The sequence below is a fragment of the Dromiciops gliroides genome, chromosome 4, assembly GCF_019393635.1.
Source record: "Dromiciops gliroides isolate mDroGli1 chromosome 4, mDroGli1.pri, whole genome shotgun sequence".
NCBI classification, from domain to species: domain Eukaryota; kingdom Metazoa; phylum Chordata; class Mammalia; order Microbiotheria; family Microbiotheriidae; genus Dromiciops; species Dromiciops gliroides.
The window spans coordinates 94784156-94802820 of NC_057864.1; the positions used below are offsets into that span (position 1 = coordinate 94784156).

The 18665-nt window shown below is 35.5% G+C and overlaps 1 protein-coding gene across 2 annotated transcripts in view; it reads right to left on the reverse strand.

Moving 5' to 3' along the window:
- Nucleotides 1-18665, reverse strand: part of DENND1B (DENN domain containing 1B) — a 327844-nt gene that overhangs the window by 199277 nt on the left and 109902 nt on the right. For both annotated transcript variants that reach the window (XM_043962753.1, XM_043962752.1), the window contains exon 4: nt 10966-11015. In XM_043962753.1, the coding sequence (XP_043818688.1) occupies nt 10966-11015 (50 nt within the window). The remainder of the gene's footprint in view (nt 1-10965; nt 11016-18665) is intronic.

Consider the following 18665-nt stretch of genomic DNA (forward strand, 5'->3'; position numbering starts at 1 on the left):
GTAATACAGTGAGCAATAGGAACTGTGAAAGAAATGATGAGCAGGATGCGATCAGAAGGATGCATGAAAAATGCAAAGCATCAACAGAGAAAGAACTGATGGTATCTGAATAGAGATTGAAGTATAATTGCAATTGTTAGTTCTTCTTTCTAAAGTTATTTTGTCTATTTTCTTTCACAACCTGACTGATGTGAAGATGTTTTACATGACTTATATTGAACTGCTTGATTTCCTAGGGAGGGTTGAGGAGGGAGGGAGGAAGAAAATTTGGAACACAAAGTTTTAAAAAATCAATGTGAAAAAAATGTTGTTGTTTTTTACATGTAACTTGGGGAAAATTCTAAATTAAAAAAAGAGAAAAGGGGGCAGCTAGATGGTGCAGTGGTTAAAGCACCAGCCCTGAATTCAGGAGTACCTGAGTTCAAATCCGGCCTCAGACACTTGACACTTACTAGCTGTGTGACCTTGGGCAAGGCACTTAACCCTCCAAAAACAAAAACAAAATCTTAAGGTACTCAGAAGACCCCAGAATGGGTACCTAAGGGAGCAAGGGCACACATTAAGTAATGACCAGTGACCAGCCTGCTGCTACAGTGTTCAGATCAAGAAAGTTCAGCCCCAGGGTTTCTGTTATCAGATATACTATTCTCTGAGTTCCAAAGAGCATTCGGAAGATCCATGCCTCTAAAGCTCAAGGATTCAGTACAGCCTTACTGCAGAAAGTGGAAGTCAGCAGAAGAACCCAGGGGAACTTGGGACAAGACGAAAAAGTGTTTACAATCTCATATAATAGAGCAACAAGGGGTAGAGCCTGTCCTTGGTATAAAGTCCCAGGTGCAATTCAGGAACTAAAGCTAGAGACATGAATAAATCAAAGAAGACCCTGACAATTAAGTATCCAAAAATTTGGTAAATGTAACTCTATGACAAATGCAAGCAGACTCAAAGAGGGAAAAATGGATTTTCCACAAAGACTATATGAATATCCCAAAAAAGGGAAAAAGTTTTTCTTTAAAATGATCTAAAAAGGTTCTGAATAAAAGAACCAAATGGAAAAAAGCTTAGAAGAAAAACTGCTAAACTTTAACCAAAACATGGAATCTGTGGGGGGAAAAAAGAATTAAAAAAAACAAAAACAAAAAACATGGACTCCATCAGAAAGCTAGAAATATTAGAAATAGGTGAAAATGTGAGATATTTTATATCAAAAACATATGAAATGGAAAACAGGTCAAGGACACTCATTTACAAATCATAGACTCCCTGTAAATTATGATTAAACAAAAAAATTGGGGAACTATATATCAAGAAGTCATAAATGAAAATTACCCATATGTTTTAGAACCTCAGTATAAATGTAACAACAGAAAGAAACCACTAATCCCCTTCTGAAAGGAACTCCAAAAGGAAGTTTCAAAATACATGATGGATGGATGGATGGATGGATGGATGGATGGATGGATGGATGGATGGATGGATGGATGGGTAGATGGATAGATGATAGATAAATTTTTAAAAGCATCCAAAAATAAATAATTCAACTACCAAGGAACAATAGTAAGGATAACAATAAAACCTGGCAGCTTCAACTCTAAATGGGATTTTATCTTGGAATGTAATATTTCAAAAGGTGAGAGAGGTTTACGACCCAGAAAAAAAGTTATGCTACAAAGCTAAATTTAAGTCTACAAGAGGAAAACTGACCTTTCTTGAAATTGAAATAAAGGAATGTCAAGAATTTCTGATAAAAAAAAAAGATAGAAAGGAACTGAGAAATACAAAGACAAGATTCCAGAGAAACCTGAAAAGATAAATGTATTTGGACAAATGGAAGATGTATGAATAAGTGTCCCTTCAGAACCTTAGCATATTCAAACAGTATTGAGGAAGTTTAACTAAGAAAGAGGTTCTGAATGTGCTCAGTTATAAGGGTTTAAAGAAGGGAAAGAGAATGGAGGAAAATGGGGTGAAATAGCCATTCTTTCCTAATTATAATTTATAAGAAGAAAATACAAATGTGACAAAATGGACAGGGGGAATTGGCAGAAGATGAACCTCACTCCTATCTGAAATGAAAAGGAAAAAAAGGTTGAACATACACAGTTTAAAGTAGAGACACATGGAATGCTCAGAAAAACAAAACAGGATGAGAGAGGGAGGAAGGGAATAAGATAACACCAGGAATGAAATAGCTGAAAGCAAATCAATCTTCCGAATCTTTAAGAGAATGGGGGGGGGGGGGCTAAGTGGCACAGTGGATAAAGCACTGGCCCTGGATTCAGGAGGACCTGAGTTCAAATCTGGCCTAGTGACACTTGACACTTACTAGCTATGTGACCCTTGGCAAGTCATTTAACCCTCTCTGTCCAGAGAGAGAGAGAGAGAGAGAGAGAGAGAAGGAGAACAAACACGGGGGAAGAGAAGAACAAAGAATTAGATTCTACAAAGGTGCCCTAAATTACTTCTTAGACAACTAAAGTGATAAATGGCTGAACAAATTGCCTGATCCTCTGCCTCTCAGGGAAATGGAAAAACACCATTCCTTCTCACATCTGCCTCCTCCTCTGGGGATAAGAAGAAAAATGTGATTCAATCATAGCCAGGGTCACCAGTTTGGTGTCTTTTGGTAGAAGGAGAAAAATATCATTTCTTCAGCTTGCCCGTCTCCTCACTTCCTCACGTGAGCTAATAGGCACTGAGAGAACTCTTTTTAGAGGAAATCAGTAATTCCCTTGGGATGTTGATAATTACTTGAAATTATTCCTCAATGATTATAAAACTACCACCAGGTTCATACTCTCCCCTTCCTAGGGGACTCTGAACCCCCATCTATAATCATTCAAATTCTGTCCTCTACCTCCCACTACCTATCCTTTATGCCCAAGCTGTTGACTTTTTTTCAAGACCCTCCTTCATCACTCTCATTTCTTTTTCCATTTTTTCCTCTACCTCTTATTTTTCCCACTGCCTCTCTTACTTTATCTTCAAAGTCCCTTTTGAACATTTCTATGGCCTGAGACCAATTCATATTTTTCTTGGAATCTTTGGGTGTAGGAGCCCTAACATTGCTATCCTCTTCTGAGCGTGTAGCTCAATCTTCCTTGTCACTAAAGAAACTTTCTATGGTCCACATCTTTCTCTGTCTGATCATCTTGCCCCTCTTTTACTTGACTTTTAACTCCTTCTTAAAGTGGGGCATTGCTTCCAGGATGTACTGTCCAAAGCATCAGGGGGTCTAAGGTGGTATGATTTAAGGAAGGGTAGGTTCTTCACTCCCTGGTCCATAGATAACCACAGGCCAACTTGCTAATTAACCAGGCAGCAAAATTTTGTGTGCTGTAGTTGTTAGCTACAATAAGCCTGCTCCCCTCCCCCACCTGTGCCACCACCACTCAAGCCTACTTCCTGGTTCCCAGCAGGGGTGAAACACCCAAGTTCTGCCTCGAGACCAGCAGAGACCCCTATAATGTCCCCCTGGCCATCCACTCAGTCCTCTCACCAGACCCTAAGCTTAGTTCCAGATGAAACTGGGGCTACAGCTGATTCAGAGTCTCTGGGGATCTCTTTCTCTGGCTCAGCCTGCCTGGGACTGGATCTGTGTCAGTGTGACTATGGAGTGGGGCTGCACTTCTGCCCCGGTACAGCAGCCCCATCCTGACAACCTTCTAGGCTGTCTTTGGCTTCAGGTAAGATTTGAGTAGAGGCCACTCCACAGTATTGAGTAATAATTCAAGTAAATATCTTTGCAAATTACTTCCCTAAGAAATTGCTTAGGTCACTGACAGGTTAAGTGATTTGTCCAGGGTCATGTAGCCAATAAATACCTAAAGTGGGATTTCTTAGCCGTAAGGCTAACTCTACACTACAGAATACTTCTTCTCAACAAATGATAAGTAGAATAAGTAAATCACATCAATAGGAGATAAGTAGTTACATATAACATACTTGTTGATTTGAATTAATTAGGCACATGTGACACTATCTGTAGATTTGAACATATTTTCTTGAAATAGACCAACAATCTACAATATTTTTTTATATTTGTTTTCAGGTAGTTATCTGATTTTTAGTTTCTCTTTGACTTGTTTTCTCAGTCAGTTTTGTTGTTTTTTAGTAGGATACACTTTACATGTTCTTCTATTTTTAAATTTTGTTTATTTTCCACTAGTATTTCTTGCTGTTTCTGAATTCATTGACTTCTTTTGGGTCCATTCAATTTTTAGGATGCCTGTTATTCTTGAATAAATCTGTAAAAGAAAATGTCTAGTCTGCCATCTTATTGCTCATGTGATCTAAAAGCCCTCTGGAATCAAATTGATCACAGTGTGAATTCTCAGAATCCAAATGCTTGAAAGTGTGTTTTATTCAAATATAAGTGAAAAGGTATGTTCAAATGTTAACATAAGTACAAAAATACATTTCAAATCTTATGCAAATTCCTTCTGGCTGCACAACAATCTTTTCCTTTCAGAATATGACCATCCTTTTTTCCTTTTTAATTATTGATTTCTTTGATGAAATCATTTACCATTCAATTCCACATATGGGAGGTAACTAGAAAAAAAAGCAGTCAGAAAATACAACATGTTGTTTAAGAGACAGCAAGAAGGCCAGTATCACTGGATAATAAAGTACTTAGAAGGTAATAAGGTGTAAGACTGGAAAGGTAGGAAGGAGCTAGGTCACAAAGGGCTTTCAAAACCAAACAATGGATTTTATATTTGGCCATAGAGTTAACTGGAGCCTACTGAGGAGGGCAGTGACAAGACCAGATCTATGCTTTAGAAAGATCACTTTTGTAATCTTAACAGTATTTAATTTTTTCCAATTACAAGTAAAGATAGTTTTTAACATTTGTTTCTATAAGATTTGGATTTCTGCATTTTTCTCCTTCCATTGCTCCCTTCCCTCCCCCATCCCCAAGACAGAAAGCAATCTAATATAGGTTATATATGTACATTCACATTAAACCTATTTCCACATTAGTCATGTTGTGAAAGAAGACTCAGAACAAAAGGGAAAAACCTCAAAAAAAAAGTAGAAATAGTATGGTGCAAACTGCATTCAAATTCTACAGCTCTTTTTTCTGCATGTGGAGAGCATTTTCCATCATGCATCCTTTGGAACTGTCTTGGATCATTATATTGCTGAGAAGAACTAAGTCTATCACAGTTGATAATCATACAGTGTTGCTGGTACTGTGTACAATGTTTTCCTTGTTCTGCTCACTTCACTCAGAATCAGTCCACTTAAGTCTTAGAAAGATCACTTTGATAGTTGAGTGAAGGATGGATTAGAGGGAAGAAAAACTAAACCGGGAGACCAAATAAATTATTATTGCAATAGAACTGACATCAGATCATGAGGGAGCTATGGTTGTGCCAGTGTCAAAAGAGAAAAGTGGACATACGCAGAAGATGTTGCAAATGTAGAATTAACTCCTCTTGACAACAGATTGGCAAGGAGTGGGAGGGAATGAAAGGTCAAAGACATGTAGATTAAGAACCTGAGTGAGTAACTGGAAAGGTGGTAGTACCCTCAATAGTAACAGAGAAATTAGGAAGAGGGGAGGTATTTTTTTTTCTTTGGGGGGGGGGGCCGGGGGCGGATAATGAATTCCGTTTTTAGACATGTTAAATATAAGATGTGCATGGAACATCCAATTTGAGATGTTCAATAGGCATACAGCGATGTGAGACTGGAGGTCAGGAGATAGATTAGGGCTAGACAAATATGAGAATCATCTGCATAAAGCTGATGATTAAATCCATAGGAATTCATGAAATCACCAAGCAAGGGAGTATAGTAAAGAAAAGAAAAGGGCCTAGGAAACAGCTCTTGGGGTACCCAAAGTTATTGGTCATGATCTGGATGAAGATCCAGAAAAAAAAAAAGACTAAGAAGGAGCTATCACATAAATAGGAGGAGAACCAAGAAAGAGCAATGCTTCAAAAACCTAGATGGAGTCGAGCAATAAGAAGAGGGTGCCTGACAGTGTCAAAGGATACAAAGAGGACAAGCAGAATGAAGACTGAAAAAAAGGCCATTAGATTTTGTAATTAAGAGGTCACTTGAAATTTAGAGAGAACAATTTTGACTGAAAGATAAGATTATAAATAATACTTTAGAATTTTAAAACAAGGGAAGTAGAAGCTGATTGTAAACAATCCTCTTGAGAGGATTACAAAAGGGAGTAGAAATATAGGATGATGGCTAGAGAAGATGAACCAATCAAGCAAGTGGCTTTTAAGGATGAAGAGACATGGATTTATGTTCATAAGCAACAAGAAGCAGTACACAGAAGACCTTGCAGATTAGTGAAAGAAAGAAAATAAGAGTAATAGATCTGCTAAAGTAGAGAGGATAGAATGTGATTACTTGTGTTTGTACAGGGGCTTGGAAACATGAAGGGTTAACTATTCATGTGAGACAGGAGGGGAATATATCTAAGTAATGTGAGATGAAGAGGAGGGGAAAGTAGATCTAATTGAATTTTTAAGTGTGTTATCATTTCTTTTTTTTTAGTGTAATAATTATCAAGTTTCTCTGCGAGACAATTGTGGGGTGGAGGAGCCATGTGATGTCTGAGGAGGGATGGAAAATTCCGAAAAAGCCACTGTGGTAAGTAGAATTGATTAGGGAGATTAAAAACATCACAGTGAGGACACAGTGGAGATTATGTATATACAAAGGTAGAGGACCCAGAAAGCAGGAGTGTTCTGAAGCCAGTTCAAACTGGCTCATAAAAGCTGAATGTTAAATAGTTAATGTGAGCAGTTACACCTCTGAAATTGGCAAATGCTATGAGTACATAAATTGTTATGTTGATTGTCTAGATTTGACAGTGATGAAAAAATAATAATACAGATTAAACTTTAAAATATATATGTACATATAAAAGCTAGTTGTTAAACATTTGCTAGCACACTCCTGCAATCAGTACAGTTTAATAATTTTCTCTAGCTTCAATCAGTTTCATGTGAAGAAGAGTAAAGGCAGCCAATGGTGAGAGTAATCTATGGTGGGGACATGGTAAAGCAAGATCAGCTATAAGATAAAGGTGCAAAGGATTCAAGAGAAGAGGACAGTTAGAGCTGAACTGGTTCACTAAGGGGTCAAGATGAGGAAAAATAGTGTAGTTTATGCAGAGGTGATGGTATAGGAAAGAACTGAGGGGTAGAAATACTGGTTGAAGAGGCAAGGTTGATGAAGAAGTTTAGGAAGGAAAAATGGAGTGATAAAAATGATTGTCAGATAAATACATTTCAGAGATCATGACATAAAAATAGAACATGTAGATGATTATAAGATAAGAGGTCTGACTCATTTTTCTGTGTATAACATAGGGTGAAGGAGTAAATGAGTAATTTGAGGAAAGGGGAAATTAAGAGTGATGGAATATCAATATATGAGGGCATAAACTGGAAGCTGATGTTCCATGAATTGCAGCCATATAACACCACTAGTACAGGTATTAAAAATATGCGCCTTTGTTTAATTGCAAATTCTGGGGCCATTAAAGGAGTTTTCTAATTTCCCAAAAGCAACCTAGATAGCTCTCAAGAGCCTCTTTAATACTGGGCACAATTCATTTATAAGGGCAAGATTTCCCTTCTCCCAATCAGATGCTTCGTGAATTAATCATTCAATGTTCACAAAAAGACTTTTTTTTCCAGCCCATCTCCTCTATGTATACAATATCCATGTTGACCACCCCCTTTTTATTCTTTTTAATGTCATTTCAACTTTCCTTACAAGCATATCTGGGACCATAAAGTTAGAGTCCAAATGTGATAGTTCTCCTTCAAGGAGAAAAGAGTTCATCCTAACAATCTTTGCAGGTCTTTTCTATCTCCTGTTTCTCAACCTCATTCTAGTTTCATCCTTAAATGAACTCAGCATGACTTTTCTTATTTGGATCTCACTAAGCTTTTTTATAAGTGATTTTACCTTCTATCATTTGCTTCTGTTTTATAGGGCTCTTTATTTTTCACCATCTTTCTCTGAAAGATTTGATCCATTAGTGCATATCCTAAAAAATATTGAAGCAGTTGGTAGTTCAGTGGATAAAGGGCTAGGTCTAGAGTCAGAAAGAACTGAGTTAAAATTTGGCCTCAGGGGCAGCTAGGTGGCAAAGTAGATAAAGCACCAGCCCTGGATTCAGGAGGACCTGAGTTCAAATCCGGCCAGAGACACTTGACACTTACTGCTGTATGACCCTGGGCAAGTCACTTAACCCCCATTGCCCCACCAAAAAAAAAAATGGCCTCAGACAATTACTAGCTATATGAACCTAAGGAAGTCACTCTATCCTGTCTGTCTCAGTTCATCTATAAACTGTTAGCTATAGAAGGAAATGGCAAACCACTCCAGTATCTTTGCCAAGGAAACCCCAAATGGGGTCATGAAGAGTTGGACATCCTTGAAATGACTGAACAACAAAAGAGTAGCAATCTTTCAGAGTTACTGTGAAGATCCAATAAGATTAGATTTATCAAATTGATTAACACAGTGCCTGGCACATAGGAGACAATATATATATATATGCTTATTTCCTTCCCCTTATTCTCCTAAAATTGGTATAGTCTTTGGCTGTCATCTCTTTCCACATGGCATACAAATCAGAGCCCTGTATATATTAGGAAATTAATAAATGCTTGTTGAATTGAATCAGGAAATAGTATGTGGTTTAAAACAATAAAACTAAATTGGAACTAAAATAATGTCAAGCATGTGCTCTGCTGGCAGTATACTAACAGCACAATTCTCATTTATGAAAGAAGTATATTTAAAGCTTAGGATTCTTCCTATTCAATGGCAAGTGTTTCTGTATTTGTTGGGGGTTTTTTATTGTTGTTTGCTTGCTTTTTGCTACTTTTACTTCTATTTCTATCCTGAACACAAAGCCAAGCAAGTGGATTTTAGGTTTTCTACAACTTTAATTTTTCATTTACTATTATACCAATAATGATCACAATATTGGTACTTGAAACCTTTCCAATTAAATAGTACTCAAGAGAACTGTAGGTTTCTTGGAGTGGTCTTTAAGAACCCTCGGTGACCTCCATGCCCTAAAGAGGCATCAGAATAAAACTTTATTCAAGTTTAGGCCTAATGATGTACTGTATGTTTAGTGTCCAAGGACAAGTCTAGGTTTGTTTTTTTTTTAAAGACATCAAAAGTTTGGGATGGCAGGGGAATATTTTCTCATAGAAATAATGCAATTCACATTTATAGAAAGAGTAGCAGCACTGATCAATTTAGAGATTTTTGAAGCATTGATTCAATAGTCATTTAACTCATCCAAATCCTTAATTCATCAGTGACCAATGGAATATTCCATTTCTAGCTGAATTTCTATAGCCTTCCTTTATATCTAGTGCATGAAGAGTTCAAAGGAATACTGCTTTTTATTTCATTAAGACCTCAGTAACTATAGAAAGAAAACTTATCAATTTTAAAAAGCATAATTGCTTCTTTTGACACAAAAAAAAATCCTGTAAAAATCTAATCTACTAAAACCAACAACTGGAAACTGTAATCAGCATATTAAAAAAAAATTTACAGTTACTTCTATGTTACTGGTTACTGCTATATTACAGATGTCTAAAAATAAAGTAAATGTATTTTGTACAGAAAATTAAGTTAATTATGAAGCTAATACATAAGATAAATTACATAATTATATGCATAATAAGTAGCTAAGCTTATTATATCAAAGGTACAATATAAAATTCTATTTTGTGTCACATATAATAAATGCATATATGTGTGTAGTGTTATCTGTAACACACACTAACTCTCTCTCTCTCTCTCTCTCTCTCTCACACACACACACACACACACACACACACACACACACCTGCATTCTTGCCACTGGAGGGCAGTAATAGAACCTTACCTGACTTCATATTCCAAAACTGAATGCCCATGGCACTTGAATTTTGGTTTTGAAGTACTTAAATTAATTCTAAAAGGGAATGATATCACTATTGATACAACCGTGATCTTGAATGGTTTAAATTATATAAGCAAAGCCTGTACACTGTAAGGTTAAATACTGCCAATACCACAGAATAAGAAATAATACTATTATCTGAATTTTAAAAGTTAAATAAACAACTTCATTAAAGACAATGTATATCTAATTTCCACAGCTTCATTTCATAGATTTCTCTTTAAATTTTTCTATGATATTTCTTGATCAAGAGAACTTCTTAAGAACCCATTTCATTTCTTAAAGATATTAATATAAGGCTTTATCATTAATATCTCAAATCTTCAAAATCCAAGTGGCTTAATAATCTATCATCACTTCACTAAAATATAATGTTGATTTCTGAAAAACTTGATAACAGTGTATGCAAGTCACAAAGAAACTAATAAATGATATGCTTTTTATTTACGGAACTATGGTACACTCAGAAGAAATTCTAACCTGATACTTATCTAATACTTAAGCTACTATTTGATCAGTGAACAGCAAACATGAGATTTTGCAAACCTGTTAAATTTTTTCCCCCTAGTATAATGCACAGTTTCCATAAAGCTACTCTCAGGAAACTACTATATTCAAGCTTTATATTATACAGATGGTGTTTTCAATTATGTACAAGTGAGACAGAAACTAGATATTTAGATCTGTATTAAAAGATAATTCTAAGGTTTTAATCAAGAGTATATTAAAATGCTTCTGCTAGACTTTACAACAGGTTCCTGAAGAACAAAGGGAGGAAATGAGAGAAACTGATAACTAACAATTCCACACTGGTTTGTGGAGAAGGAAGAGACAGAATATTGGATAGTTTAATAAGTGCTTTAATCCATAATACTGATTATTTCATTTAAAAGTTTTGTTGAGTAAATACTAAATAGAAACATAATTTTTTTTACTAAAAAAATGCAGTAAATATCCTTTAAGACATGACCATAAGGTTAAAATTACTTCAATTAATTATACTGTACCTTTCAATGTCAAAAGGGAAACAGAACTTTGGCACACTCTGTAGCACTTCCTATAAATGCAAATAAAAACAATTTTAAATCACTTTTTTTTTCAAATTTTTCAATTAACATTTTCTTCTAAGATGTTTTCTATAAAAAAGTTTAACATATACATACAGACCCCCCCCCAAGAACAACAGCACAAATTCCTAGCCTAAAATAATTGATTATTAAAAAGGAATTATGTTTGTGCTTTGGCAGATTGCAAAGACAATGCCACGGAAGCCCCAGGAGGGAAAGGCCTGGCCTGAAGGGTATTAACACCCTTCACATCCCCGCTGGGATTCCCTTCAACAAGGCCATATGGATTTTACAAGAAGCACCGCACCATATGGGTAAGCCACGTCTGCTGCTACTTGTACCACAGACTAGCCACAGGGACTTCTGACAGATCCTGGCTCAAAAATATAAATGTTGTTTCAATTAAAATGCAGGCAGAGAAAGGGGAATGAAGTTGGCAGCAGAATGAATTACTGAGAGGTAGAACAACTCTACATGTTTCCCAGTCAAATGTTTAAAAAAGATCTTCCAAGGCTTTAAAAAAAAGCATTTACATAGTTAACCCCTTGCTACAGCTCAACAACAGTAACACTAAGTTTCTTTACAAATCTCACTCTTAGAAAAGAAGTCATAATTCAGACAAATGAATTAAATAGTAAAGTATTTCTATCTTGTGTATGTTTGTTTCTGATGCTTAGAAGCAAATTAAAGATATTTTCATTAACATGAAGAAAATAGCCTCATTAGATAAAAACTACAAAAATAAGAATTAAAGATAAGGAAAAAAGTCCATTAGGCAAATGCAGCAAAATACAAATAATTCTCAATAAAATGGCAATATGAAAAAGAGGAATATTTCCATATTTCCTAATAAAATACCTAAAAATTAATTCACATTTTAAAAACAAAGATAGAACAGAAAGAAAACAAAAAACACCTCTATCTCTAAATGTATCTTTAAACATCCTTTCCGGACTACATATTAATCTAGAGCCAAGTATTGAGTTTTTAAGGTTTCAATAATGCAAAAAATAAAAAAAAAATCTGTATGTACTAATACTGAAAACAATCTATTTTCAACTGCTTTATCAATAAAGTTTGTATTTGTTTTGAATTACAAAATCAAGTTTATTTTAAAAGAGAATATTTCAAGATATTACCAGAAAGTTACACCTTATTCTGGTACCTAGGAGATTATATCAAAACTTATTAAGAAAGAATAAGATATGGTAAAAGCCAATATGCCACTTTTGTAGCAGGATATTGGTCTTACTTGTGAAAATCCCTTTATAGGAGGAACAAAGACAAAACATATCTTTAGAGAACCCGGCTAGTAGTTTTGCCAAATAAAACAGTATAAATAATGAAATAAATCAAACGAACAATCAAAACAAACACTAGACTTGCGCAAAAATTGCTAGTGCAGTAAAATATCATTTCAATCACTAGTTATTATACTTACTCTCAACAAAATGAAAATTGCATTTTTCATTTTGTTAATCATTCTTATTTATAGACTGTTTAACAAAGCAACTACAAAAATCATATTTGACACATTGGGAAGATTTAACTAGAAGTGAACATTGTATATTATTTATCTATTCAACATGAAGTTATGATACACGGTTTAAAAACCCATGAGTATTTAAAATTCTACACTCTAATAAAAATATATACAAATTATAATACATCATGTATCAGTTTTTGAAACTCAAACTCCATTGCTTCCCCATTCATTACTCAAACTCCCACCCCTCCCCCTTTTTATCTTCATCCCAAGTAACACACATGCACATAACTTCTGCGAAACAGCCTCAGCTCGCTTCCCAACTGGCAGGAGCATCCCTCAGGGGACAAGTCTTTAAACCTCCGCACTCTTTAAAATTCAACCAGCCAGCAGGTCTATAGACTGGTGTATAAACAGTATAGACAAAAAAATCCTCCCTCAGCTTATGTCAGTGACAAAGCAGCTCAGCAGTTGACTGTTTCTCCCTTGACAGTGTAAGCTGGGTTTACACAGATCAATAGCTGGAAGTCCTACCTAGCCCCCATGGCTCAGTTTTCTTCCTTAATTACAGGTAATATTTAAACTGAAATATTTTATAATGCAGAGGATAAGAGGCATTTAAATTTCTTTTTTTATTATGTCCTTTCAGCAGCAATAGTTCATTGAAAATAGAATATGCAAATGCATAAGAAAGTATTAATAGAGGTGTAAAATTGGCATTTAGATATAATATGCTTTGAAACAATCCCTCTTCCTACTAGCTTGCCTTTCATAAACCACACTTAAAATTGTAAACTATATATTCTTTAGCAATCATCAATTTCCTTTTTGTCTATGATTTATAAATGAATATTTCATGTAAATCACAATAAATAAGGTTTATTTATTCTGAAACTTGTAACCACTTGGTCATTATTTAATTTTTCCTAAACATCTTGATTCTTATACACACAAAAAAATTATTAATCAAGACTAAATATGATTTACCTGCAGAAAAAGCAAGATAAAGTAAAACTGAAAGCTGAAAAGAATAAAATTATGAATAACAATAGCTTATAAGTACTTTTTTACTACATGACAAAAAACTTTTCCCTAGAAAATGTTCCCCAGAAAAAAATAAAAGAAAAAAAGCTGGAAGTAATAATTTGAGGATACATAGACTCTCCATCTACATCACCAAATAATAACCAACAAATAAGCAAAATAGGAAAAAAGAACAGGGTCTACAACAAAGCTCAGAGAAATATATATCCTAAGGTCATGAGAAAGATTAAGGAAAAGTAGACAAGTAGAAAGAGAACTAGGAAACCAATGTACCAGAAATCTTGGTAGGAAAGAATACCCAGGGCAACAACTGAAAAAACTTCAGATAGTATTGCTGAGTCTTCAACTTTCTTGACCTATAAGATTTAATGATTAACAGATCACAAACACTAAATAATAATATTTTCCTTAAATAACATGTTTTCAAATTTACAGAAAGGATTAAAAATTGATAGCAAGAAAATATACATGTCAAAATTGAATTTGTAATTATTCTTTTTACATTTTATTATAATTCCATAGTTTCATAAAGAATACTTGATGAAGTGATATATATGCATATATAATCATCTTCCTCCACATACATTTCATAATAGTGGAGAGTTTCTTCATCAATTTGCATTCATAATCTACTTCTGTTTATAATTTTTGCTGCAATAAGAAACTGTTGCTATAAATATTTTGGTATATTATTCTATCTTTTCTTTTTGTCAAGGACCTCTTTGGGGTATAAGCCCAACAATGGAATCTCTGACTCAAAGGGAATTGACATATTAGCCATTTTATTTGCAAAATTTCAAATTGCTTTCCAGAATATCTGTACTAATTCACAACTTCACCAACAATATATTAGTCTGTTTGTATTTCCGTAACCCATTACAACATTAACTATTGTTATCTTTGGCAATTTGCTGGGTATAAGGTGAAACCTCAGAGTTGTACTAATTTTCATTTCTCCTATTATTACATATTTGGAACGTGTTTTCATATGGTAGTAAATCATTTGTAATTCTTATTTTGAGTAGTTTGTTTATAGTCTTTGATCATTATTATTACCAGTAAAATAATTACCAACATTTATGTCGAAACCATTTGTATAACATTTTTATGAGAATAATCTACACAAATGGAGAGCATGGTTGATAATAGTATTAGAGGAAAACTGATAGAAGAAAAAAATAAGTGATAACCCACAAAAGACCACAGCTGTACTATCACACGATCAACTGAAAGATGTTGATCATACAAGATCATAGATAAGAGATAGAGAATTGAAAGAAACCTCAGAGACCATAAATTCCTACCCTTCATGCTAGTAATGGGATCTTAACTCAGGTCTTCTGACTCCAAAACCAGTCCTCTTTCTGTTATAAATGACTGCTTTATCCCCACCCCCTACAAAGCTAATTATATATTAGCTACAAAAAAGCATTTTATTCCATAAGGAAATGTCACATTAAAAGAACTCTTTCAACAAGGAATATCCCATATACATATATTTTTTTTTTCAAAGCTAACCAAAATTTTTTGAAAGATATGACATGAGATTTAACCTTATGAGATAGCCACTTCATTATCAATATGAAGCCAGGCATGGAACAGGGCATATATTTGCCAGTGTCACAGGAAATCCAGCATAGAGTCCAGGCTGAAAAGGAACTTCCTATAAACAAATGGGTCTTCCAAATCTTCCTAAGTGCAGCTAAAATTGTACTGATTTCATAAAGTCTCAGAGCACTTTAGAGCCTCCTAGCTGAGATTCATAATCACTCAAAATAATTTTGTCTAAATTATCCACAGGGATACCCCCAAGTGTTCACACTGTAAACAGACATGGCAAATAGACAATACACTGAGTAAGAAATAATCATCTAACATTTATACGGTATTTACTATGTGCCAGTTATTATAACAAGTGCCTTCCAATTATTATCTCATCAGATTCTCACAATAACCCTGGGAGGTAGGTGCTAGTAATATCATCTCTATTTTATAGTAGAGGAAACTGAAGCAAAGAGAAGTTAAGTGACTTGCCCAGAGTCACACAGTAAGTGTCTGAGGCTATATTTGAACTCAGTTTCTCCTCCCTTACTAGAACAAAAGGAGGGCAGGGCAGGATACCTTTGGGAAATGATTTAAAGTTCTTTTACTGACTGATGCTTTGCTCTGAGATTCTGGCACTTTTTTTTTGGGGGGGGGCAGGGCAATGAGGGTTAAGTGACTTGCCCAGGGTCACACAGGTAATAAGTGTCAAGTGTCTGAGGTCACATTTGAACTCAGGTCCTCTTGAATCCAGGGCCAGTGCTTTATCCACTGCGCCACCTAGCGGCCCTGGAACATTTTTTTAATACCAACATTCTCCTCCTGATGTATGAACTGAACAGGTCAGGATAAGATGCCAGGCACTGTGCAAAGTGCTAGGGATACAAAGAAAGCGCACACACACACACACACACACACACACAAAAGTAAAATAAAATAAAAAACAAAAACAAAACAGTTTCTGCTCTCAAGGAACTCACAGTCTAATGGGGAAAACATGCAAACTACTTTGCACAAACTACTAGGCACAGGCCTCAGTTTCCTCTTCTGTGAAATGGGGATAATGATCTGTAATAATATGTAATAGTAATTACGTGATGTATGTAAAGCACTTTTAAACATTAAAGTATCTTATAAATGGAAAACATTATTCTCAATAATTAACTTCTTATCAATTCCCTATTATGTGCTATCTTCCCTCCTTAGGAAGGAAGCTCCTTTAGGAGTATCCTGTCTTTCTTTTTGCTGTTATTTGTATTCCCAGGACTTAGTCAATAGTCAGTTCATAAATATTAAGCACCTACCACTTGCCAGACACTATGCTAAGTACTAGGGATACGAAAAGAGTCAAAAGACAGTCTTTGACCTCAAGAAACTCACAATCTAATGGGCGAGGACAATAAAATATACACCCACATATATCATATGTGTGTATACGTATATATATGTATATGTACATATAATAAATATACATACACAAAATAAGCTATAATCAAAATAAATAGGAATTTTAAAGTGTGAAGGCACTAGAATTAAGAGATGTTAAGAAAAACTTCCCATAGAATATGGAATTTTAGTTGAGTGTTAAATGAAGCCATTGACTTCAATCAGCAGAGATGAAGAGGGAGAAAATTCTGGGCACAATCAGAGAAAATGCCCAGAAACAAGAAATGGAGTAAAAGCAAGGAGACCAGAATCGCTAGATCAAAGAGGAAGGTTCCAAAATGTAAGAAGACTGGAATTGTGAAAGGGGCCTAAGTTATGAATGGCTTTGATTGCCAAAGGTTTTTGGAAGTTTGTATTTGATCTTAGAGATGAAATGGGAGGGGGAGTGACATGGTCAGACTTGTATTTTAGGAAAATCACTGGCACCTAAATGGAGGATGAACCTACCTATTGGCTGGATACTGCAGCAATCCAGGGATGAATTGATGAGGACCTATGCCAGAGTGACGGCAGTGTCAGACAAAAAAGAAGGGGGCACATTTGAGAGACACTGCCTGCAAAGGTAAAATCAATAGGCCTTGCCAACAAATTGGATAAGAAGGGTTAGAGTGTGAAGTTGAGGATGTCAACCAGGCTGGCTGCAAACCTGAGGGATTAAAAGGATGGTATTATTCTCAACAGTAATAAAGAAATAAAGACAGTGGGGGAAAATAAGCAGCTGAATTTTGGACATGAAGAGTTTAAATGTCTATGTGAGACTGAATGACATCAGGAAATTTAGGGCAAGACAGGATTTGAGAATCATCAGCCGAGAGATGATAATTAAATCTGGGGGAGCCAAAAAAGCCCATCAAATGAAATAATATAAAGGGAGAAGAGAAGAGGGCCCAGGAAAGAATCCTATGGGATACTCATATCACTTAGAGGAAGTGATAAGGATAAGAATCCACCAGAAGAGCCTGAGAAGAATTGGTCCATAGGAAGTCCACATAGAAGGAGAAACAGGAGATAGTTATATCATGAAAACCTAGAGAAAAGAGATTATCAAGGAAAAGAAAGTACTCAACAATGTCAAAGTTCGTGGAGAGGTCAAGGAAAATGAGGACAGAGAAAAGGATTTTGGAATTGGTAATTAAGAGATCATTGGTAACTCTGAAAAAAGTAGTTGTGGTTAAATAAAGAAGGCACTGATTGTAGATGTCCTTTTCTAGGAGTTTAGTCATAAAAGGCAAAAGAGATATACGATGATAATTAGCAGAGATGAAAGGATCATGTGAGGGTTTTCTGAAGATGGGAAGACATAAGATGTTTGTAGGCAGTAGGAAAGGATCTAGTAGACAGGGAAAGATTGAAAATAACTGATAGAGTGCGAATAGGGAGGCATTCTAGTGGAGCAGACAGGATGGAATGAAATCATTTGTGCAGGCAATAAAGAGTATACTTCATGGGCAGCTAGATGGCACAGTAGATAGAGCACTAGTCCTGGAGTCAGGAGTACCTGAGTTCAAATCCAGCCTCAGACACTTAACACTCACTAGCTGTGTGACCCTGGGCAAGTCACTTAACCCCAATCGCCTCACAAAAAAAAAAAAAGAGTATACTTCATGTGAGAGAGGGGTGAAGGAGATAAGTGGCAAGGAGCATATGAGTGATATGAGATAAGAAAGAAAAGAGGGAGATCATGGAGAACCTTCTCAATTTTTCCTATAAAATATGAAGCAAGGTACTCAGCTGAAAAGGCAGGGGTAAAGGGAGGTTTCCTTCTTGTTGGGGTGGGGGGAAAACAGTTTTGAAGGGTCACTGTAGAGAGAGGGATAGTGAGTTGATAAGCGAGTGAGATTGCCTAGCAGCAGTGAGGGCCCAGTTGAGGTTGTGTAATAGAAATCTTTAGTAGACCAAATCAGACAGAATGGTTGCATAATTTTCTTCACCATTTTTCAGCAATATGTGCATAAGAGTGAAAGTGGTAGATGCTGGGAGTCACCTAAGGCTGAAGCTTAGCAGGGCAAAATCAAAATTATAATAATGGGGCTATGGATTCAAGAAAAGAGATACTGTAGAATTGAACTGATTTGCCATGGGGTCAATATGGCAAAAGGAGGAGAAAGTGGCTACTGCAAAA